At 40.2% G+C, this 20838-nt stretch overlaps 1 protein-coding gene across 2 annotated transcripts in view; it reads left to right on the top strand.

Moving 5' to 3' along the window:
* The window catches only part of KCNQ5 (potassium voltage-gated channel subfamily Q member 5), a 585721-nt gene that overhangs the window by 419256 nt on the left and 145627 nt on the right, over window positions 1-20838 (top strand). For both annotated transcript variants that reach the window (XM_032651575.1, XM_032651574.1), the window contains exon 3: window positions 17019-17145. In XM_032651575.1, the coding sequence (XP_032507466.1) occupies window positions 17019-17145 (127 nt within the window). The remainder of the gene's footprint in view (window positions 1-17018; window positions 17146-20838) is intronic.

Below are 20838 nucleotides of genomic sequence, written 5' to 3'. Positions count from 1 at the left end.
CCCAGTTACTGGCTTCAGAACCATCTCAACCATGGTTTACGAAGGTGGGAGCACTGGTGCCCCATCCTCACCCCACTTCCACGCCCCACCCTCTGATCACCCCACTCAGTGTCCACTTAGTAAATGCTGTCACACCCTCACCACCACCCTCAGTACCAGCATGATCCTGTCCTCGACTCCATCCCTTTGGTGAAAACATTCATTTCCTCAAATTCTCTTCCAATTCACTAACAGTTAATATACCATCCTCCCAAATAAAAAGAATGTGAAGTCAAGCCAGGTTGATGATGGTGTGTGATGGCCTCTAGGTAACAGTTAGAAAGCATGTGTTGGGGTCTTTTCCTGTCCTTCGAAGAGACAAAAATCAAATGATTTACTTTTGTATTGTTATTTCCACATTCTGATTTAAGCCTTGTGCCATTTCTAGATCTTAACTTCATTTCCTCAGTATGTATTATACTAATAGAATTTTCCAGATTACAAAGAATTATAACTGCAACCCCTGTGACTGATGCCTTTCTTTGTGATTCACGGCTCAGTTTATGTCACAAATCCTTTCCCTGCAGGGGTTATGCGAGGAGGCATGCTGGCCTGCTACCCCTGTGGTACGTTAAGTATACATACAAAAAAAGGAGCAAAGATAGCTGGAAACTGATTATGCTGATTTTCTGAGTAAGGACAGTACTTCCAATTTTGTACGTTTAATTAGCCACAGCTCTTCAAGAATTGGTGCAAATGTCATGGGGTTTACAATGTCAGCATCTCATCTTCACAAAAATGCTATTTGCTGGCATGAAAACAGAAAAAATTAATGGTCACAGCAGACAGCTTGTAGATTAGACAAAGGTCACTGTGTTTTAATGAACAGTGCTGTTAATTAATGAGAAAACAACCAGAACATGAGCTGTTAGGCTTGTGAATTTGTACCAAAAAAATCAGTCTGTGCCTAAAACCTCTTTGAGTAACTCAAAAACAAGATAACTGCAAGAATAGAGTTTAAATCTGAAGTTATACAGCAAAGTTATACATATCAATGAAATAGCATCATATGAAGATTCTTCCTTAATAGCTAGAAAAGAGGGTTAATGCTGGTTAGTATTCTCAATGGATATTCAAAACAGAACAGAGGACTAGCTCTCCCCTGCCTCTTTTTCTTTCTTTCTTTCTTTCTTCCTTTTTTTTTGGCTGCGTTGGGTCTTCGTTGCTGCGTGCGGGCTTTCTTTTTAGTTGCGGCGAGCGGGGCTACTCTTCGTTGCGGTGCGCAGGCTTGTAATTGTGGTCGCTTTTCTTGTTTCAGAGCACGGGCTCTAGACGCATGGGCTTCAGTAGTTGCGGCGTGTGGCTTAGTAGTTGTGGCTCGCGCGCTCTAGAGCACAGGTTCAATGGTTGTGGCACACGGGCTTAGTTGCTCCGTGGCATGTGGGATCCTCCCAGACCAAGGCTCGAAACCATGTCCTCTGCATTGGCAGGTGGATTCTTAACCACTGTGCCACCAGGGAAGTCCACCTCTTTGGTTTCTTAATTTCTATATGCACTTCCTAAGTCTTTAGGAAGAGTAGGAAAGGTACTCTATGTTTTACCAAAGTTCTATGAGGACAAGTGAGGAAACACTACAACTCCTTCAAGACAGGTGATTAAAATAATAAACATTGCCTTTAGTTCTGTGGAGAGATGTCAAAGCCAAGCTTCCAGGCTCTTAAAAGAAGAAATACAGAACCATAGTTAATAACACCAGCTTTACGTTACAGCTTTCCTCCTAGTAGGTCAAGTACTCTGATTATTATTCACTAATCTCTTTAGCAACCATTTGAATAAATAAAGGGCATTAGAATGGGAGAAAATATTTGCAAACAGAGCAGCTGACAAAGGATTAATCTCCAAAATATACAAGCAGCTCAATATCAAAAAAACAAACAACCCAATCCAAAAATGGGCAGAAGATCTAAACAGACATTTCTCCAAAGAAAATATACAGATTGCCAACAAACACATGAAAGGATGCTCAACATCACTAATCATTAGAGTAATGAAAATCAAAACTACAATGAGGTGTCACCTCACACCAGTCAGAATGGCCAACATCAAAAAATGTACAAACCGGGGCTTCCCTGGTGGCGCAGTGGTTGAGAGCCCACCTGCCGATGCAGGGGACGCAGGTTCGTGCCCCGGTCTGGGAAGATCCCACATGCTGCGGAGCAGCTGGGGCCGTGAGCCATGGCCGCTGAGCCTGTGCGTCTGGAGCCTGTGCTGCACAATGGGAGAGGCCACAACAGTGAGAGGCCCGCATACCGCAAAAAAAAAAACCAACTAGAAATAGAACTACCATACAACCCAGCAATCCCACTACTGGACATATACCCTGAGGCAACCATACTTCAAAAAGAGTCATGTACCACAATGTTCATTGCAGCTCTATTTACAATAGCCAGAACATGGAGGCAACCTAAGTGTCCATCGACAGATGGATTGGTAAAGAAGATATGGCACATATATACAATGGAATATTAGCCATAAACAGAAACGAAATTGAGTTATTTGTAGTGAGGTGGATTCACCTAGAGACCGTCATCCTTAGTCAGAAAGAGAAAAACAAATACTGTATGCCAACACATATATATGTAATCTTAAAAAAAAAAAAAGGTTCTGACAAGACAGGAATAAGGATGCAGACATAGAGAATGGACTTGAGGGGCACGGGGAGGGGAAAGGGTAATCTGGGACGAAGTGAGAGAGTGGCATGGACATACATGCACTACCAAATGTAAGATAGATAGCTAGTGGGAAGCAGGTGCATAGCACAGGGAGATCAGCTCGGTGCTTTGTGACCACCTAGAGGAGTGGGATAGTGAGGGTGGGAGGGAGACGCAAGAGGGAGGAGATATGGGGATGTATGTATACATATAGCTGATTCACTTTGTTATACTGCAGAAACTAACACACCAGTGTAAAGCAGTTATACTCCAATAAAGATGTTTTAAAAAAAAAAAAAGCGAGAGAAAATGAGCTGATTGATCCTGAGGTACAGCAGCAAAGGCAGCAGAACCTGTGTCTCGGCTGCCCAGGAAAGGTCAGGAGAACTTCTTTCCAAATAGAAGTCATTTCAAATGAGCATAACAGATGTTTGTATTTTTAGCTGATTGGAAGATAAAATAAGGAGACCCATCCAAAGGGTCATTTGGAGCCATGAAACCAAAACACACTGAGCTCAGATCCAGTAACTGGACATGAAGAAGAATGTTTCCTCTTTGGAGGTGGCCCCACTGGGCTAGATGATGGGGAATTACTTTTTTTAATTGTGTTTTTTGTGAGGTAATCGTAGGCCCACATGTAGTTGTAAGAAATAATATGGAGATATGCTATGTACACTTCACCCAGTTTCCCCAAATGATAACATTTTGTGAAACTATAGTGTAATATCACGACCAGGATAATAACACTGATACAATCCACAGATCTTATTCAGATTTCCCCAGTTTTGCCTGGGGTATTTATATGTGGACATGTATGTGTTTGTATGTTGGTATTTAGTTGTATACAATTTTAACACCTGTGGAGGCTCATATATCTCTGGTCACAGCCAAGACACCAAACAGTTCCATCACCACAGGATTTCTCAGGTCGTCCTTCAATAACTGCACCCACATGCTCCTTAGGGTATCAGGATGGCCGAGTGGTCTAAGGCGCCAGACTCAAGCGAAGCTTCCCACATGCTCCTCTCACCCAAACACCCCTCCTCCCTCCGTCCCCGACTTCCAGCAACCTCTAAGCTGTTCTGCATTTCTAAAATGTTTCAGTTTAAAAATATTTTGTAGATGGAATAACATGGTATGTAACCTTTGGGATTGCCTTTTTCCCCTCAGCATAATGCCCCAGAGATTCATCCAGATTGTTGTGTGTGTCAATAGTTTGTTCATTTTTACTGTTGAGTAGTAGTCCATGATATGGATGAACCACAGCTTGTTTAACCATTCACGTGGTCAGGACATCTGGGCTGTTTCCGGGTTTTGGTCATTATGAATAAATCCACTATGAACATTCGTGTACAGGTGTTTGTATAAACATAAGTTTTCATTTCTCTGGCATGAATGCCCAAGATTACAATTATTGAGTCATATAGTAACTGCATGTTTAATTTTATAAGAAACTATCAAGCTGTTTTCCAGAGTGGCTACATCATTTTACATTCTCACCAACAATGCACAAGAAATCTAGTTTCTGCACATTCTCTCCAGCATTTTGTGTTGGCACTGTTTTTAATTTTAGCTATTCTGATAGGTATGTGGTGTTATCTTGTGTTTTAATTTGTATTTCCTACATGGCTGATGATGTTGAATATTTTTTCATGGGCTTGTTTCCCATCCATTTCCCTCTTTAGTGAAATGGCTGTTCATGTCTTTTGCTCATTTTCTAGTTGAATTGTTTTTTACTGTTGAGTTTTGAGAGTTTTAATATTTTCTAGATAGTAGTCCTTTGTCATATCTGTGCTTTGAGAATATTTTCTCTCAGTCTATAGTTTCTTTCATCCTCTCTACTTTTTTTTTATTCTTACTAATCATCCATTTTATACACATCAGTGTATACATGTCAATCCCAATCACCCAATTCATCCCCCCCACCACCACCACCCCCGCCCCTTTCCCCCCTTGGTGTCCATACGTTTATTCTTTACATCTCTGTCTCAATTTCTGCCCTGCAAAACAGTTCATCTGTACCATTTTCCTGAGTTCCACATATATGCGTTAATATACGATATTTGTTTTTCTCTTTCTGACTTACTTCATTCTGTATAACAGTCTCTAGATCCATTCACATCTCTACAAATGACCCAATTTCGTTCCTTTTCATGGCTGAGTAATATTCCATTGTATACATGTGCCACAACTTCTTTATCCATTCGTCTGTTGATGGGCATTTAGGTTGCTTCCATGACCTGGCTGTTGTAAATAGTGCTGCAGTGAACATTGAGGTGCATGTGTCTTTTTGAATTCTGGTTTTCTGTGGGTATATGCTCAGTAGTGGGATTGCTGGGTCATATGGTAGTTCTATTTTTAGTTTTTTAAGGAACCTCCATACTGTTCTCCATAGTGGCTGTATCAATTTACATTCCCACCAACAGTGCAAGAGGGTTCCCTTTTCTCCACATCCTCTCCAGCATTTGTTGTTTGTAGATTTTCTGATGATGCCCATTGTAACTGGTGTGAGGTGACACCTCATTGTAGTTTTGATTCGCATTTCTCTAATAATTAGTGACGTTAAGCAGCTTTTCATGTGCTTCTTGGCCATCTGAATGTCTTCTTTGGAGAAATGTCTATTTAGGTCTTCTGCCCATTTTTGGATTGGGTTGTTTGTTTTTTTAATATTGAGCTACATGAGCTGTTTATATATTTTGAAGATTAATCCTTTGTCCATTGATTTGTTTGCAAATATTTTCTCCCATTCTGAGAGGTGTCTTTTCATCTTTTTTATGGTTTCCTTTGCTGTGCAAAAGCTTTTAAGTTTCATTAGGTCCCATTTGTTTATTTTTGTTTTTATTTCCATTATTCTAGGAGGTGGATCAAAAAAGATCTTGCTGTGATTTATGTCAAAGAGTTTTCTTGCTATGTTTTCCTCTAAGAGTTTTATAGTGTCCGGTCTTACCTTTAGGTCTCTAATCCATTTTGAGTTTATTTTTGTGTATAGTGTTAGGGAGTGTTCTAATTTCATTCTTTTACATGTAGCTGTCCAGTTTTCCCAGCACCACTTATTGAAGAGACTGTCTTTTCTCCATTGTATATCCTGCCTCCTTTGTAATAGATTGGTTGACCACAGGTGCATGGGTTTATGTCTGGGCTCTTTATCTTGTTCCATTGATCTATATTTCTGTTTTGTGCCAGTACCATATTGTGTTGATTACTGTATCTTTGTAGTATAGTCTGAAGTCTGGGCGCCTGATTCCTCCAGCTCCGCTTTTCTCCCTCAAGACTGCTTTGGCTGTTTGGAGTCTTTTGTGTCTCCATACAGATTTTAAGATTTTTTGTTCTAGTTCTGTAAAAAATGCCATTGGTAATTTGATAGGGATTCCATTGAATCTGTAGATTGCTTTGGGTAGTATAGTCATTTTCACAATTTTGATTCTTCCAATCTAAGACCATGGTATATCTCTCCATCTGTTTGTATCATCTTTACTTTCTTTCATCAGTGTCTTATAGTTTTCTGCATACAGGTGTTTTGTCTCCCTAGGTAGGTTTATTCCTAGGTATTTTATTCTTATTGTTGCAGTGGTAAATAGGAGGGTTTCCTTAATCTCTCTTTCAGATTTTTCATCGTTAGTATGTACGAATGCAAGGGATTTCTGTGCATTAATTTTATACCCTGCAACTTTACCAAATTCATTGATTAGCTCCAGTATTTTCCTGGTACCATCTTTAGGATTATCTATGTGTAGTATCATGTCATCTGCAAACGGTGACAGTTTTACTTCTTTTCCAATTTGTATTGCTTTAATTTCTTTTTCTTCTCTGCTTACCGTGGCTAGGGCTTCCAAAACTATGTTGAATAATAGTAGTGATAGTGGACATCCTTGGCTTGTTCCTGATCTTAGAGGAAATGTTTTCAGTTTTTCACCATTGGGAATGATGTTTGCTGTGGGTTTGTCATATATGGCCTTTATTATGTTGAGGTAGGTTCCCTCTTTGCCCACTTTCTGGAGAGCTTTTATCATAAATGGTGTTGAATTTTGTCAAAAGCTTTTTCTGCATCTATTGATATGATCATGTGGTTTTTATTCTTCAGTTTGTTAATATGGTTTATCACATTGATTGATTTGCATATATTGAAGAATCCTTGATCAAGTGGAATAAATCCCACTTGATCGTGGTGTATGATGCTTTTAATGTGTTGTTGGATTTTCTTAGTATTTTGTTGAGGATTTTTGCATGTATATTCATCAGTGATATTGGTCTGTAATTTTCTTTGTTTGAAGTATTTTTGTCTGGTTTTGATATCAGAGTGATGGTGGCCTCATAGAATGAGTTTGGGAGTGTTCTTTCCTCTGCAATTTTTTGGAAGAGTTTGAGAAGGATGGGTGTTAGCTCTTCTCTAAATGTTTGATAGAATTCACCTGTGAAGCCATCTGGTCCTGGACTTTTGTTTGTTGGAAGATTTTTAATCACAGTTTCAATTTCATTACTTATGATTGGTGTGTTCATATTTTCTATTTCTTCCTAGTTCAGTCTTGGAAGCTTATACCTTTCTAAGAATTTGTCCATTTCTTCCAGGTTGTCCATTTTATTGGCATAGAGTTGCTTGTAGTAGTCTCTTAGGGTGCTTTGTATTTCTGTGGTGTCTGTTGTAACTTCTCCTTTCTCATTTCCAATTTTATTGATTTGAGTTCTCTCCTACTTTTTCTTGATGAGTCTGACTAAAGGTTTATCAATTTTGTTTATCGTCTCAAAGGACCAACTTTTAGTTTTATTGATCTTTGGTATTGTTTTCTTTGTTTCTATTTCATTTATTTCTGCTCTGATCTTTATGATTTCTTTCCTTCTGCTAACTTTGGGTTTCGTTAGTTCTTCTTTCTCTAGTTCCTTTAGGTGTAAGGTTAGATTGCTTATTTGAGATGTTTCTTGTTTCTTGAGGTAGGCTTGTATTGCTATAAACTTCCCTCTTAGAACTGCTTTTGCTGCATCCCATAGGTTTTGACTTGTCCTGTTTTCATTGTCATTTGTCTCTAGGTATTTTTTTATTTCCTCTTTGATTTCTTCTGTGATCTCTTGGTTATTTAGTAATGTATTGTTTACCCTCCATTTGTTTGTGTTTTTTATGTTTATTCCCTGTAATTCATTTCTAATCTCATAGCGTTGTGGTCAGAGAAGATGCTTGATATGATTTCAATTTTCTTAAATTTACTGAGGCTTGATTTGTGACCCAAGATGTGATCTATCCTGGAGAATGTTTCATGCGCACTTGAGTAGAAAGTGTAATCTGCTGTTTGGGATGGAATGTCATGTAAATGTCAATTAAATCTTTTTGGTCTATTGTGTCATTTAAAGCTTGTGTTTCCTTATTAATTTTCATTTTGGATGATCTGTCCATTGGTGTAAGTGGGGTGTTAAAGTCCCCCACTATTACTGTGTTATTGTTGGTTTCCTCTTTTAGAGCTGTTCGCAGTTGCCTTATGTATTGAGGTGCTCCTCTGTTGGGTGCATATATTTATAATTGTCATATCTTCTTCTTAGATTGATCCCTTGATCATTATTTAGTGTCCTTCCTTGTCTCTTGTAACATTCTTTATTTTAAAGTCTATTTTATTTGATATGGGTATTGCTACTCCAGCTTTCTTTTGATTTCCATTTGCGTGGAATATCTTTTTCCATCCCTTTACTTTCAGTCTGTGTGTGTCCCTAGGTCTGAAGTGGGTCTTTTGTAGACAGCATATATATGTGTCTTGTTTTTGTATCCATTCAGCAAGCCTGTGTCTTTTGGTTGGAGCATTTCCTCCATTCATGTTTGAGGTAATTATCGATATGTATGTTCCTATGACCATTTTCTCAATTATGGGTTTGTTTTTGTAGGTCCTTTTCTTCTCTTGTGTTTCCCACTTAGAGAAGTTCCTTTAGCATTTGTTGTAGAGCTGGATTGGTGGTGCTGAATTCTCTTAGCTTTTGCTTGTCTGTAAAGCTTTTGATTTCTCCATGGAATCTGAATGAGATCCTTGCCAGGTGGAGTAATCTTGGTTGTAGGTTCTTCCCTTTCCCCACTTGAAGTATATCATGCCACTCCCTTCTGGCTTGTAGAGTTTCTGCTGAGAAATCAGCTGTTAACCTTATGGGAGTTCCCTTCTATGCTATTTGTCATTTCTCTCTTGCTGCTTTCAATAATTTTTCTTTGTCTTTAATTTTTGCCAATTTGATTACTATGTGTTTCGGCGTGTTTCTCCTTGGGTTTATCCTGCCTGGGACTCTCTGCATTTCCTGGATTAGGTGGCTATTTCCCTTCCCATGTTAGGGAAGTTTTCAACTGTAATCTCTTCAAGTATTCTCTCAGGTCCGTTCTCTCTGTCTTCTCCTTCTCGGACCCCTATAATGCGAATGTTTTTGCGTTTAATGTTGTCCCAGTGGTCTCTTACGCTGTCTTCATTTCTTTCCATTCTTTTTTTTTTTTTTCTTTTCTTAGCAGTGAATTCCCCCATTCTGTTTTCCAGGTCACTTACCCGTTCTTCTGCCTCAGGTATTTCTGCTATTGATTTCTTCTAGTGTAGTTTTCATTTCAGTTGTTGTATTGTTCATCTCTCTTTGTTTGTTCTTTAATTCTTCTAGGTCTTTGTTAAACATTTCTTGCATCTATTCCATCTTTGCCTCCATTCTTTTTCCAAGGTCTTGGAACATCTTCACTGTCATTATTCTGAACTCTTTTTCTGGAAGGTTGTCTATCTCCACTTCATTTAGTTGTTTTTCTGGGGTTTTATCTTGTTCCTTCATCTGGTACATAGCCCTCTGCCTTATCATCCTGTCTGTCTTTCTGTGAATGTGGTTTTTGTTCCACAGGCTGCAGGATTGTAGTTCTTCTTGCTTCTGCTGTCTGCCCTCTGGTGGATGAGGCTATCTAAGGGGCTTGTGCAAGTTTCCTGATGGGAGGGACTGGTAGTGGGTAGAGCTGGGTGTTGCTCTGGTGGGCACAGCTCAGTAAAACTTTAATCTGTTTGCCTGCTGATGGGTGGGGCTGAGTTCCCTCCCTGTTGGTTGTTTGGTCTGAGGCGACCCAACACTGGAGCCTACCCAGGCTCTTTGGTGGGGCTAATGGCAGACTCTGGGAGGGCTCATGCCAAGTACTTACCAGAACTTCTGCTGCCAGTGTTCTTGTCCTCATGGTGAGACAGAGCCATCCCCCACCTCTGCAGGAGACCCTCCAACACTAGCAGGTACGTCTGGTTCAGTCTCCCCTGGGGTCACTGCTCCTTCCCCTGGGTCCCGATGCGCAGACAACTTTGTGTGTGCCCTCCATGAGTGGAGTCTCTGTTTCCCACAGTCCTGTCGAAGTCCTGCAATCAAATCCCATCAGCCTTCAAAGTCTGATTCTCTAGGAATTCCTCCTCCCGTTGCTGGACCCCCAGGTTTGGAAACCTGACACGGGGCTCAGAACCCTTGCTCCTGGGGGTGGACTTCTGTGGTATGAGTGTTCTCCAGTCTGTGAGTCACCCACCCAGCAGTTATGAGATTTGATTTTATTGTGATTGCGCCCCTCCTACCATCTCATAGTGGCTTCTCCTTTGTCTTTGGATGTGGGGTATCTTTTTTGGTGAGTTCCAGTGTCTTCCTGTCAATGATTGTTCAGCAGTTAGTTGTGATTCTTGTGCTCTCGCAAGAGGGAGTAATCCTCTCTAATTTTGATGAAGTCCAGTTTATCAATTTTTCCTTTCCTTACTTATGCTTTTGGTGTAAAGTCAAAGAACTCTTAGCTCAATTCCTAAAATTTTTCTCTTATGTTTTTTACTAAAAGTTGTATAGTTTTAACACTTAAGCCCATGATCCATTTTGAATCAATTTTTGTATAAAGTGTGAGATATAGATAGAGGTTCATTTTATTGTATGTGGATGTCCAGTTGTCCCAGCACTGATTATTGAAGGGCTATTTCTTCTTCCTTTGAATTACTTATGTACCTTTATCAAATAATCCGTTGAGCATGTTTGAGTGTATTTCTAGGTTCTCTGTTGTGCTCCATCATTCTCTATGTGTCTGTCCCTCTGCCAAGACCACACAGTCCTGATTATTAGAGCTACATAGTGGGCCTTAATATCAGATACAGTGATTCCTCCCACTTCAGTCTCTTTTTTCAGGATTATTTTTAGCTATTCTAGGGCCTGTGCCTTTCCACATCAACTTTAGAATACGTTTCTTTATGTCTACAAAAAAAAAGAAAAAACTTGCTAGGAGTTTGATAGGAATTTCATTAAACCTACACATCAATTTGGGAAGAGCTGACATCTTTATTATGTTCAACCTTCCAATTCATGAACACGGTATCTCCATTTACTTAGGTCTCGTCTGCTTTCTTTAACCAACATTTTATAATTTTCAGCCTGCTACCCTGTACAGGTTTGTTAAGTGCATAACTAAACATTTAATTTCTTTTAAGTTTGGCTTCCACGTCCTTACTGTTAGTATGCAGACATCTGATTGGTATTTAATTTTGGCTTCCACGTCCTTACTGTTAGTATGCAGACATCTGATTGGTTTTTAATTTTGGCTTCCACGTCCTTACTGTTAGTATGCAGACATCTGATTGGTTTTTAATTTTGGCTTCCACGTCCTTACTGTTAGTATGCAGACATCTGATTGGTTTTTAATTTTGGCTTCCACGTCCTTACTGTTAGTATGCAGACATCTGATTGGTTTTTGTATATTGATCTTGTATCTTGCAACCTTACTGAACTCACTGATTATTTCTAAGAGTCTTTTGGTAGATTCCTTGAGATTTTCTCTGTAGACAATCATGCATCTGCAAATATAGACTATTTTATGTTTGTCTTTCCAGTTGTATGCCTTTTATTTCTTTTACTTGCCTTATTGCAGTGACTATATTACGCAACTATGTTGAATAAGAGTGATGAAACTAACATCTTTCTGTGTTCTTGATTTTTGGAGAAAAGCTTTCAGTCTTTCATCATTAAGTATGACATTAGCTGTAAGGGTTTTGTAGATTCTATTTATCAATTTGAGATAGTAAACCTCTATTTCTGACTTGCTGAGAGTTTTTACCATGAATGGGAAAATTGAATATCCATATGCAGAAGAATGAAATTGGACCCTTATCTCACACCACATACAAAAGTCAACTCAAAATGGACGAAAGACTTAAACGTAAGGCCTGAAACTATAATACTATTAGAAGAAAATATAGGGAAGGAGCTTCTTTTTTTAATTTTTATTGAGTATAGTTGATTTACAACATTGTGTTAGTTTTAAGTGTACAGCAAAGTGAATCTATTAGACATATACATATATCCACTCTTTTTAAGGCTCTTTTCCCATATAGGCCATTACAGAGTACTGAGTAGAGTTCCCTGTGCTTTACAGTAGGTCCTTATTGGTTATCTTATATATAGTAGTGTGTATATGTCAATCCCAATTCTTCCAGTTTATCCCTCCGCACCCCCTTACCCCTGGGTAACCATAAGTTTATTTTCTACATCTGTAGCTCTGTTTCTGTTCTAAGATAAAGTTCATTTGTACCCTTTTTTTAGAGTCCACATATAAGTGATATCATATGATATTTGTCTTTCTCTGTCTGACATAGAGAAGAAGCTTCTTGACATTGGTCTGGGCAATGTTTTTTTTTTTGTTTTTTAATTAAGGTACCGTTGATGTACAATATTATATAAATTTCAGGTGTACAACATAATGATTCACAATTTTGAAGGTTATATTCCCTTTATAGTTATTATAAAATATTGGCTCTATTCCCTGTGTTGTACTATATATCCTGGTAGCTTATTTATTTTATACTTAGTATTTTGTGCCTCTTAATCCCCTACCCCTATCTTGTCCCTCCCCGCATCCCTCTCCTCATTGGTAACCACTAGTTTGTTCTCTATATTGGTGAGTCTGTTTATTGTTATATCCACTAGTTAGTTTTATTTTTCAGATTCCACTTATAAGTGATATCATACAGAATTTGTGTTTTGGGTTTTTTTATATGACTCCAAAATCACAAATAACAAAAACAAAAATAAATACCTGGGATTGCATCTAACTTAAAATCTTCTGTACATAAAAGGAAATGATCAACAGAGTGAAGACACAACCTCTGGGATGGGAGAAGACATTTTCACACCAAACATGTGATAAGAAGTTAATATCCAAACATATACGGACCTTCCATAACTCAATAACAAAAAATAAAATAACCTGATTTAAAAATGGGCAACAGGTATTATGAAAAGGTGTCCAACATCACTAATCATCAGAAATGTAAATCAAAACCATGAAGATTGGGATTGACATATACACACTACTGTGTGTAAAATAGATAACTAATAAGAACCTACTGTGTAGCACAGGCAACTTTACTCAAAACTCTGTAATGACCTATACGGGAAAAGAATCTGAAAGAGTGGATATATGTACATGTATAACTGATTCAATTTGCTGTACACCTGAAACTAACACAACATTGTAAAACAACTAAAAGTTAATTAAGAAAAAAAAGCACAATGAGGTATCACCTCATATGTGTTAGAATGGCTATTATCAGAAAGATAACAAGTGCTGGAGAGGGTGTGGAGAAAAGGGAACCCTCGTGCACTGTTGGTGGGAATGTAAATTGATGCAGCCACTACAAAGAACAGTATGGAGGTTCCTCAGGAAATTAAAAATAGAGCTACCAGCAACCCACTTCTGGTCCTATGTCCAAAGGAAGTGAGGTCAGGATCTCAAAGAGATATCTGCACCCTCATGTTCACTGCAGCATTATTCACAATAGCCAAGATGTGGAAACAACCTTAGTGTCCATCAGTGGACAAACGAATAAAGGAGATGTGAGATAGATAGATAGGTAGACGGACAGAGATGGGAGTATTAGTCAGCCTTAAAAAAGAAATCCTGCCATTTGCAATAACATGGATGAATTTGGAGGACGTTATGCTAAGTGAAATAAGTCTGACAGAGAAACACAAATACTGCATGTTCTCACTTACATGTGGAATCTAAAAAGTCAAACTCATAAAAACAGAAAGTAGAATGATTGCCAGGGACTGGAAGGCGGGCAGGAAGGAGAGATACTGGACAAAGGGCACCAGGTTTCAGTTATGCAGGATGAGTAAGTCCGGGAGACCTAACATACAGCCTGGTGACTACAGTTAGCAGTAGTGTTAGCGTGTCCTGGAAATTGGCTAAGCGATTAAATTTTAAGTGTTCTCACCAAAAAAAAAAAAAAAGTTACCTATGTGAGGTGATGGATATGTTAATTAGCTTGATTATGGTAAACACTTCACAATGTCTATGTACATCAAAACATCGCATGGTACAGCTCACATATACAGAACTTTTATTTGTCAATTATACCTCAACAAAGTGCGGAAATGAAAAAAGAGAAAAGGTGCTCTTCTCACAATTCCATTCCCCACCAGGTTTGACTGTCAGATTTGGAATCCTTTCCCCCCTCTTTCTCAATAGCACTTTGTTACTTTTAATTGAAATAAGATGGAAATTTCAGGAAACAAAGAGACAGAATCTGGTCAAAGTGGTTTTCATGCTTTTGCTCCCAATCGAATCAGCTCAAGTCTTGGGAGGGAGCATCCCCACGTCCTATAGCTCCGGGCCTGAGGGAAATGCTGCACAGACACCTCCCTGCTGCTCACTCGGTGACCAGAGAGTTTGAGGTTATCACTCACTAAGTCTAAAACGAGGCCCTCATAAAGAATACTAAGGAATGCTCTAGTAGGAGAGAATTCTGACCCTAGTCTTACTTCTCCAAGGCAGAAACTGTGACCCTGTAGTGAAATCCAATTACAACTTCCTCTTGCTTTATTTGGAAATGAAGGATTTTTCCCAACATAATTAAAAAAAAAAAAATTCAAGAGGCAATATTCCTGAACAAGGGACCCTGAATAAAGAATTTGTAGATGTAATTTATCTGCCTCAGGATATGACATAGGAATGATGCAGTGAGGGCCTACCTTCCTAAAGTAATAGGATGTTACTTTATTCTAATATTCTTCATTCAATATCTAAAGATTATTGGCCATACATTGGCTGGTAGCAGCTATTCCCATGAAAAAGTAAAATCATTCTACTGTAGTGCCAGTTGCTCAGGCCACATTTGGGATTTTCTTAGCTATCCCTGATAATAGGACCCCACAAGTGGAGTGCCAGACTTCCTGGCTCAAGTAGGAGGTGGCGGCCAGGATAAAATGGCCCTGCCATTAAATGTGCACTGGACACACGGCTGCTGGGCACCTGGGGCCTCAGCAGGCTCTGTATGAGGAAAGAGAAGGATTAAAACAAGCCTGGCCTCCCCAGGGTTCACTCCCAGCTCTTCCTAACGTGGCACTTCAGCCACCTTAATGAATGAATAAACTCAACTACTTAGATATATACTCAAAACTAAAAGCAAAACCAAACAAAACCCTGATATCATGAATGAGTGTGCGTTGACCATGGCTTTAGTTATCTGCATAAAGTCATCTGCGGAGATTTAGCCCACGGGTAGTTTTAAGTCACTGTAAGTAAGCAGCCATGATATTGGAGATTTATTTCCCATGATGAGAAATATTTGTGGGTTACTTAGTGCAAAATAACAGAAGGAGAGAATGATGTATCTCTACTAGGCATTTCAAAAGTGCAATATATCATCACATGCTCTAACTGAAGAAACAGACATTTGCCTGAAACTTGCAACAAAAATGCCATTTTTCTAAATTTGATAACAGTTTTTATCTTGGGACGTGGGAGGATGGGGAGTGGCTTAGGACTACTTTGTACACTCAACACGTCTGTGATGTTTAGAGACTTTAATAAAAACCATGTATCACTTTTATAATTAAGCAGTTATAACAAAAATCAAGTAATAAATATTGTTCTACATCATAAATGCTGACTCAACCGTTGTTTAAAAACAAGAGAGAGATTTTTAAAAAAACAAAACAAGAGAGGGAATTTTTTTTTTTTTTTTTGTGATACACGGACCTCTTACTGCTGTGGCCTCTCCCGTTGCGGAGCACAGGCTCTGGACGCGCAGGCTCAGCGGCCATGGCTCACGGGCCCAGCCACTCCGCGGTATATGGGATCTTCCTGGACTGGGGCATGAACCCATGTCCCCTGCATCGGCAGGCGGACTCTCAACCACTGCGCCACCAGGGAAGCCCAGGAGAGGGAAATATGTTTAAAGGAAAACAAATCAAATGTGATAAACTCAGTGCCTGCCCCTATAGAGGGGCAACAAGGTGACTGTGACAGGTCTGCTCCAGAGGTGCTTTCTTCTGACAGAGTCCGGTGGTTTCTCAGTCTGTGACCCACATTTAATGAGCCTCTTTAGTTGGCCTTCTCCAGGGTTCACTCACAACTCTTCCTAGATAATCTCAAAGCCCTCCTGCTGGAGCAAGTGTTATTTTCAAGGCAGCTCTCACTAAAGGGCAGCCTAATAATTAACAAGCATCAGATCCAGAGGCTTCAGGGTCTCATTTCTGGCAAAGGATGTATGTGCCACACACAATAACACTGTCAAAACTTGCTGTCTTATAAGGAGATTTTGACATCGTAACAAAAGAACTCAGTATCCTCCTAAATACTAACTTCTCTGAGAACAACTCTTAAGGGCTCAGGGATTATGTCACTCCTTGCAGCAAAATGAGGGTCTGTTTTCTGTAAAACTGTGAAGCTGTGTTTTCAGGGTTTGCTCTTTCATTCCAGATATTTCATATGTTACCAGGTTCCAAGGTCAATTGCACTATACAGTCAGCTCTCCTTACCTGCAGGTTCCACATCCACAGATGCAACCAACCGTAGATCGAAATATTTGAAAAAAAAATTCCAGAAAGTTCCAAGAAACAAAACTCGAACTACATGCCAGCAACTATTTACAAATCATTTACATTGTATTAGGTATTATAAGTAATCTAGAAATGACTTAAAGTATATGGAAGGATGTGTGTAGGTTTTATGTAAACACTACTCCATTTTATATAAGGGGCTTGAACATCTGAGGATTTTGGTGTCCATGGGGTCCTGGAACCAATCTCGAGGGACTGTGTATTCCAGACAAGGGGATCCGTAATTCAGCCTGCATATTTAGAATTAAAACAGACTCCTAAACTTGCAAAGCTTTAGAGACTTGAAGGGGAATAGCATTCCATGATAGGAAATACAATTCCGATGTTCTCCAGGTTTAGCTTGATTTGGAGAAAAGGCGATGTTAACTTCAGACTTTAACAACCAGATATTTTAGATGAAGTGCCTGCATGTCCGGAAATATCCACAGAGCTTGCTGCTGTGGTTTGATCCGTAATACCTCTCTCTGACATGTGCCTCATTTGATGTTTTAGGAGTTTGTGATGATCGTTGTCTTTGGTTTGGAGTTCATCATTCGAATCTGGTCTGCAGGCTGCTGTTGCCGGTACAGAGGATGGCAAGGAAGACTGAGATTTGCCCGGAAGCCCTTCTGTGTTATAGGTGAATATCAAAGTCCTGGATACCTAGATTTATGCCACCGCATCCTTTTCTTCATCTGTTCCCGGTATCGCAGCATTTAGTTAATGTTAAAAGCTAATAACATTCATGGATTATTCACCATGGGCCAGCAGTCTCGTGTTTTGAAAGTGCTGACTCACTTAATCCTCTTCATAACATGATGAGGTAGGTATTTTTATTAGCCCCACTTTAAGATGAAGAAATTGGGGCACAGAGAGGTGAAGTGAGTTGCTAAAAGTCATGCAGGTGGTTAGTGGTGGAGCTGGGATTTGAGCCAGATGGTCCAGCTCTAAAATACCCACTTGTGTCAGGTTAAGTTATGATGAAATACATGGTTCTCGAGGGTCGCCCTGAGTTTGGGAGCATTGGTTTCACTACGTGTAAAGACCCTTTTTGCTCTACAGTGTAAGCAGCACCCCTTCTGTGCTCTTGCTCTGCTGGGGCGTATAAGTGTAGTTGTCCGGGTAAAGCCTGTTAATGAGCATGCCTCAAGAATAATTACAAGTATGTGTATGCACTGTAGCTGTCAGACCCGATAAAGTGTTTATCCTCTGAAATGTGAGTCCCCGGATCAATATCACATCCCTGCAGCTCCCTGGCTGCTGTCCTTTCAAAGAGATTCCATTCACCTGGGTACCAGCCTGAAATTATAAAACAGTCCAGAGTTAAGATCTGGCACCTCCAAGTAATATACTTAAAAGTGGATCATAAAATTGAAAACCTTAGTCAATTATATCTCAATTTTCAATTAATCGATTAAGTTTTTAAGTAAGTTGTCTACATCATGGCCCTTTATCCCTAAATATTTCAGTGTGGGTTTTCCAAAATAAGGACATTCTTTTACCTAACCTTCCATAAATTAGACATTAACACAATACCTTAACTAATCTGCTGGTTGTATCGCAGTTTTGCCAGTTGACCCAATAATGTCATTTGTAGCATTTTCCCTCCAGGGCGGGACCCAGGCTGGGTCACAACTGTGTCTGGTCATCACGCTTCTTTGGTCTCATTCGTCTAGAACCGTTCGTCAGCCTTTCTCCGTCTTTCCCAGCACTGACATTTTTGAAGAATTTGGCCTATTTTTAAGCAATAGAATGTTATTCCTTTGGGGAAAGGAAAAGAAAACCCTGTATACAAAAGCTTGTGGTTGTTGCTGCTGTTACTCAGCAGCTACGTTTGGTTTTCTTGCTCTTTTTTCCTTCCCACTTCTTTGGTAGCCATTCAAATCCAAATGCAGAAAGTTCTCGGTGAGGTTTACTTATTTCAACTATTTCCAATCTGAGAAAGTGGGGTTTTTATTTACAAGCTAGTTTAGACTGAGCTCTTCATCAGCAGCTGGTTTGCCGTTTTGTTTCAGGAGTTGGGAATTGTTGAGCACCTTTAGTTTCCTCCCTAACCCCTGTTCCTTAAGGAAGAAGTAGAGAAACCCCCTCCACGGGGACTGTAAGAGGAACCCTTTGGCCCATCTTTCTTCCCAGTGCGGTGTGAGTGGCGCACGTCCTGGGCACAGGGAAGCGGGAGGGCTCCCCACACGCATGCACGTTGCCGGAGCCACCATTCCTTCAATCACACGTTATGGACATGGGGCTGTGCGTGAAGCCCTGCGGTTACCACAGTGAATCTAGTGCAATTCTAAGTTACATCAACCTTGAAACATCTTGTTTGGCCTTCACTAACGCAGTCTGTTTGTCCGGCTGCCCCTCTTCTGCCAGAGAGGCGTGGAGGAAAGTGGGCGCCAACGCCCAGCCTTGCGGGTCCACCCAACCCCCAGGCGGGCCCACCCAGCTCTGCGGGTCCACCCAGCCCCTCGGGTGCATCAGTGAAGGCACTTGATTTTCCTCTGGAGGTTTTTCCTCTTTTTTAATTCCCTGCTCAGGCTACACCACAAAACACTGTAACTCGATGTGGAATTACGGCACAAGAACTTCCTGTCCTATGAGGGACCCAAACAAAACCATTCACAAGGCAGATGGTTTGGCCAGGGCTCACTCAGCTTCTACAGGATAAGGTTGGTTCACGGATGACTGCAGGAACGTTCCATTCCAGGCTTTAAAACCAATTTAAAATTGGTTTTATTCCAATTCCAGAGGCAATGCCAATGTATTTCTGGCTTCTAAGCTAAAAAGCAGATTCTTTCCCAGACGCCTGCTGCCCTTTGATAGCTGCTCTCAGCTACGGATACATCAGCATAACTTAGTCCTTTAATCTTTCTCTTCCTGTCTCGGATCCGTTCAGGTCTTGGTGTAACGCATGGTTCTGAAGACTACGTTGTCATCGTCGTCGTCTGTAACTTAGCCACCTTTGAGCCTGTCAACTGTGACCTTACAGATTTAGTGTGACATGGTTTAGGTGTGGCTGGAGTTTAGTTACCCCTTCAGGCCTTCTCTTCGTTTGGATATTTGACCTCTAGTGAATCTATTGCTTTGGAAGAAAATTTCACGGATAAATATATCATGAATCCCCATTAGAACAAAAACAAGATTTGTACTTACATTTAGGATAACTATGCACTTTTCAGTCTTTTTTTTGAGGTACGTGTAATGGTTTGATTCATGGTCCAGATGAAGCAATGAAATAGTGAAACGTGTTCACACCTGGGTCTTGAGGATGAGGTCAGTAAGATGTAACCTACACAGAGGAACCGAGGTCACCTGCCTGACGGCGGCAGGCTGTAGCACGTGGCTGCTGGGGCCCTCTCTAGGCCTGCTTAATAGGCCCATAAAAAAATGATTGGTGTCAGGGGTTAAATGATAAAGCAAAATGTAAAGTGAACCCTGGATTTCCCTTGTTTTGCCTAATTTACCATGGCAAAGTGGACAAAGAAGTAGCATTTCCCTCATCTGTCCGTGACAACTGTTGTGAGTTTGGAAATGTAGCTAACCTCTCTCAAGACTCTATGTATCTGTAAGATTTGGTTACTCTGAACATGCCAGATACACACCGAACACTTTTAGAAGGCTTGAGCATTCAGGAAAGGATCCAGAGAAGACTGGTAGCCTGGCTGTGCCTGCAGCACAGGGAGTGCTTTCTGGAAGCACCCCTGTGTTGCTCTCTCCAGCTGAAAGAGACCAAAGCTTCTACAGCCGTCACCTAGTGAGCCCTGCAGACCAACTGTTAGTATTTGGACACAAGGTGATAGAGGCCCACGAGCTGATTCCCAAAGACTGCAGAACTTCCCCTCCTGACCTGCCCACCCCTCCACCCCTGCACTGGAGCCAGAACCAGGGCATTTCCAAATATTGTTGATTTGAGAAATCATAAAACCATTATATTCTTAGGTTTGAAAAACATATTTTAAACAACTGTAACCTAAGGGAAGAAAGAAAAATCTATTCAATTGTTTTTTAATTAGATGCTCTCTTTCATTACCATGTTGATTTATCTCTGCTTGATTTGAGGAGTTTGCTTTGAACATTGGTAAAAGCTTATCTTGAATTACAAAATTCTCCCTTATACCTATGCATTCAATTTACACCTCTCCCCTAAGACGCTGTTGAAATAACATTTCTGCATACATCTGGGGGCCATACTCGCTGCCCTACGACTGGGAGAGTCAAGAATATTTAGAGATATCTAACGAGCTGCCCTCATTTACCTGGACTGGCTGCTTTTTGATTTCTCTACATTCAGACACAACTCATTCACTCGTGACCTCAGTATTGAGAACGTGTGAAA

This window comes from Phocoena sinus, chromosome 12 (genome assembly GCF_008692025.1).
Source record: "Phocoena sinus isolate mPhoSin1 chromosome 12, mPhoSin1.pri, whole genome shotgun sequence".
Taxonomy (NCBI): domain Eukaryota; kingdom Metazoa; phylum Chordata; class Mammalia; order Artiodactyla; family Phocoenidae; genus Phocoena; species Phocoena sinus.
The sequence above is the reverse complement of the archived record's forward strand: the minus strand, read 5'-3'. Positions and strand labels throughout refer to the sequence as shown.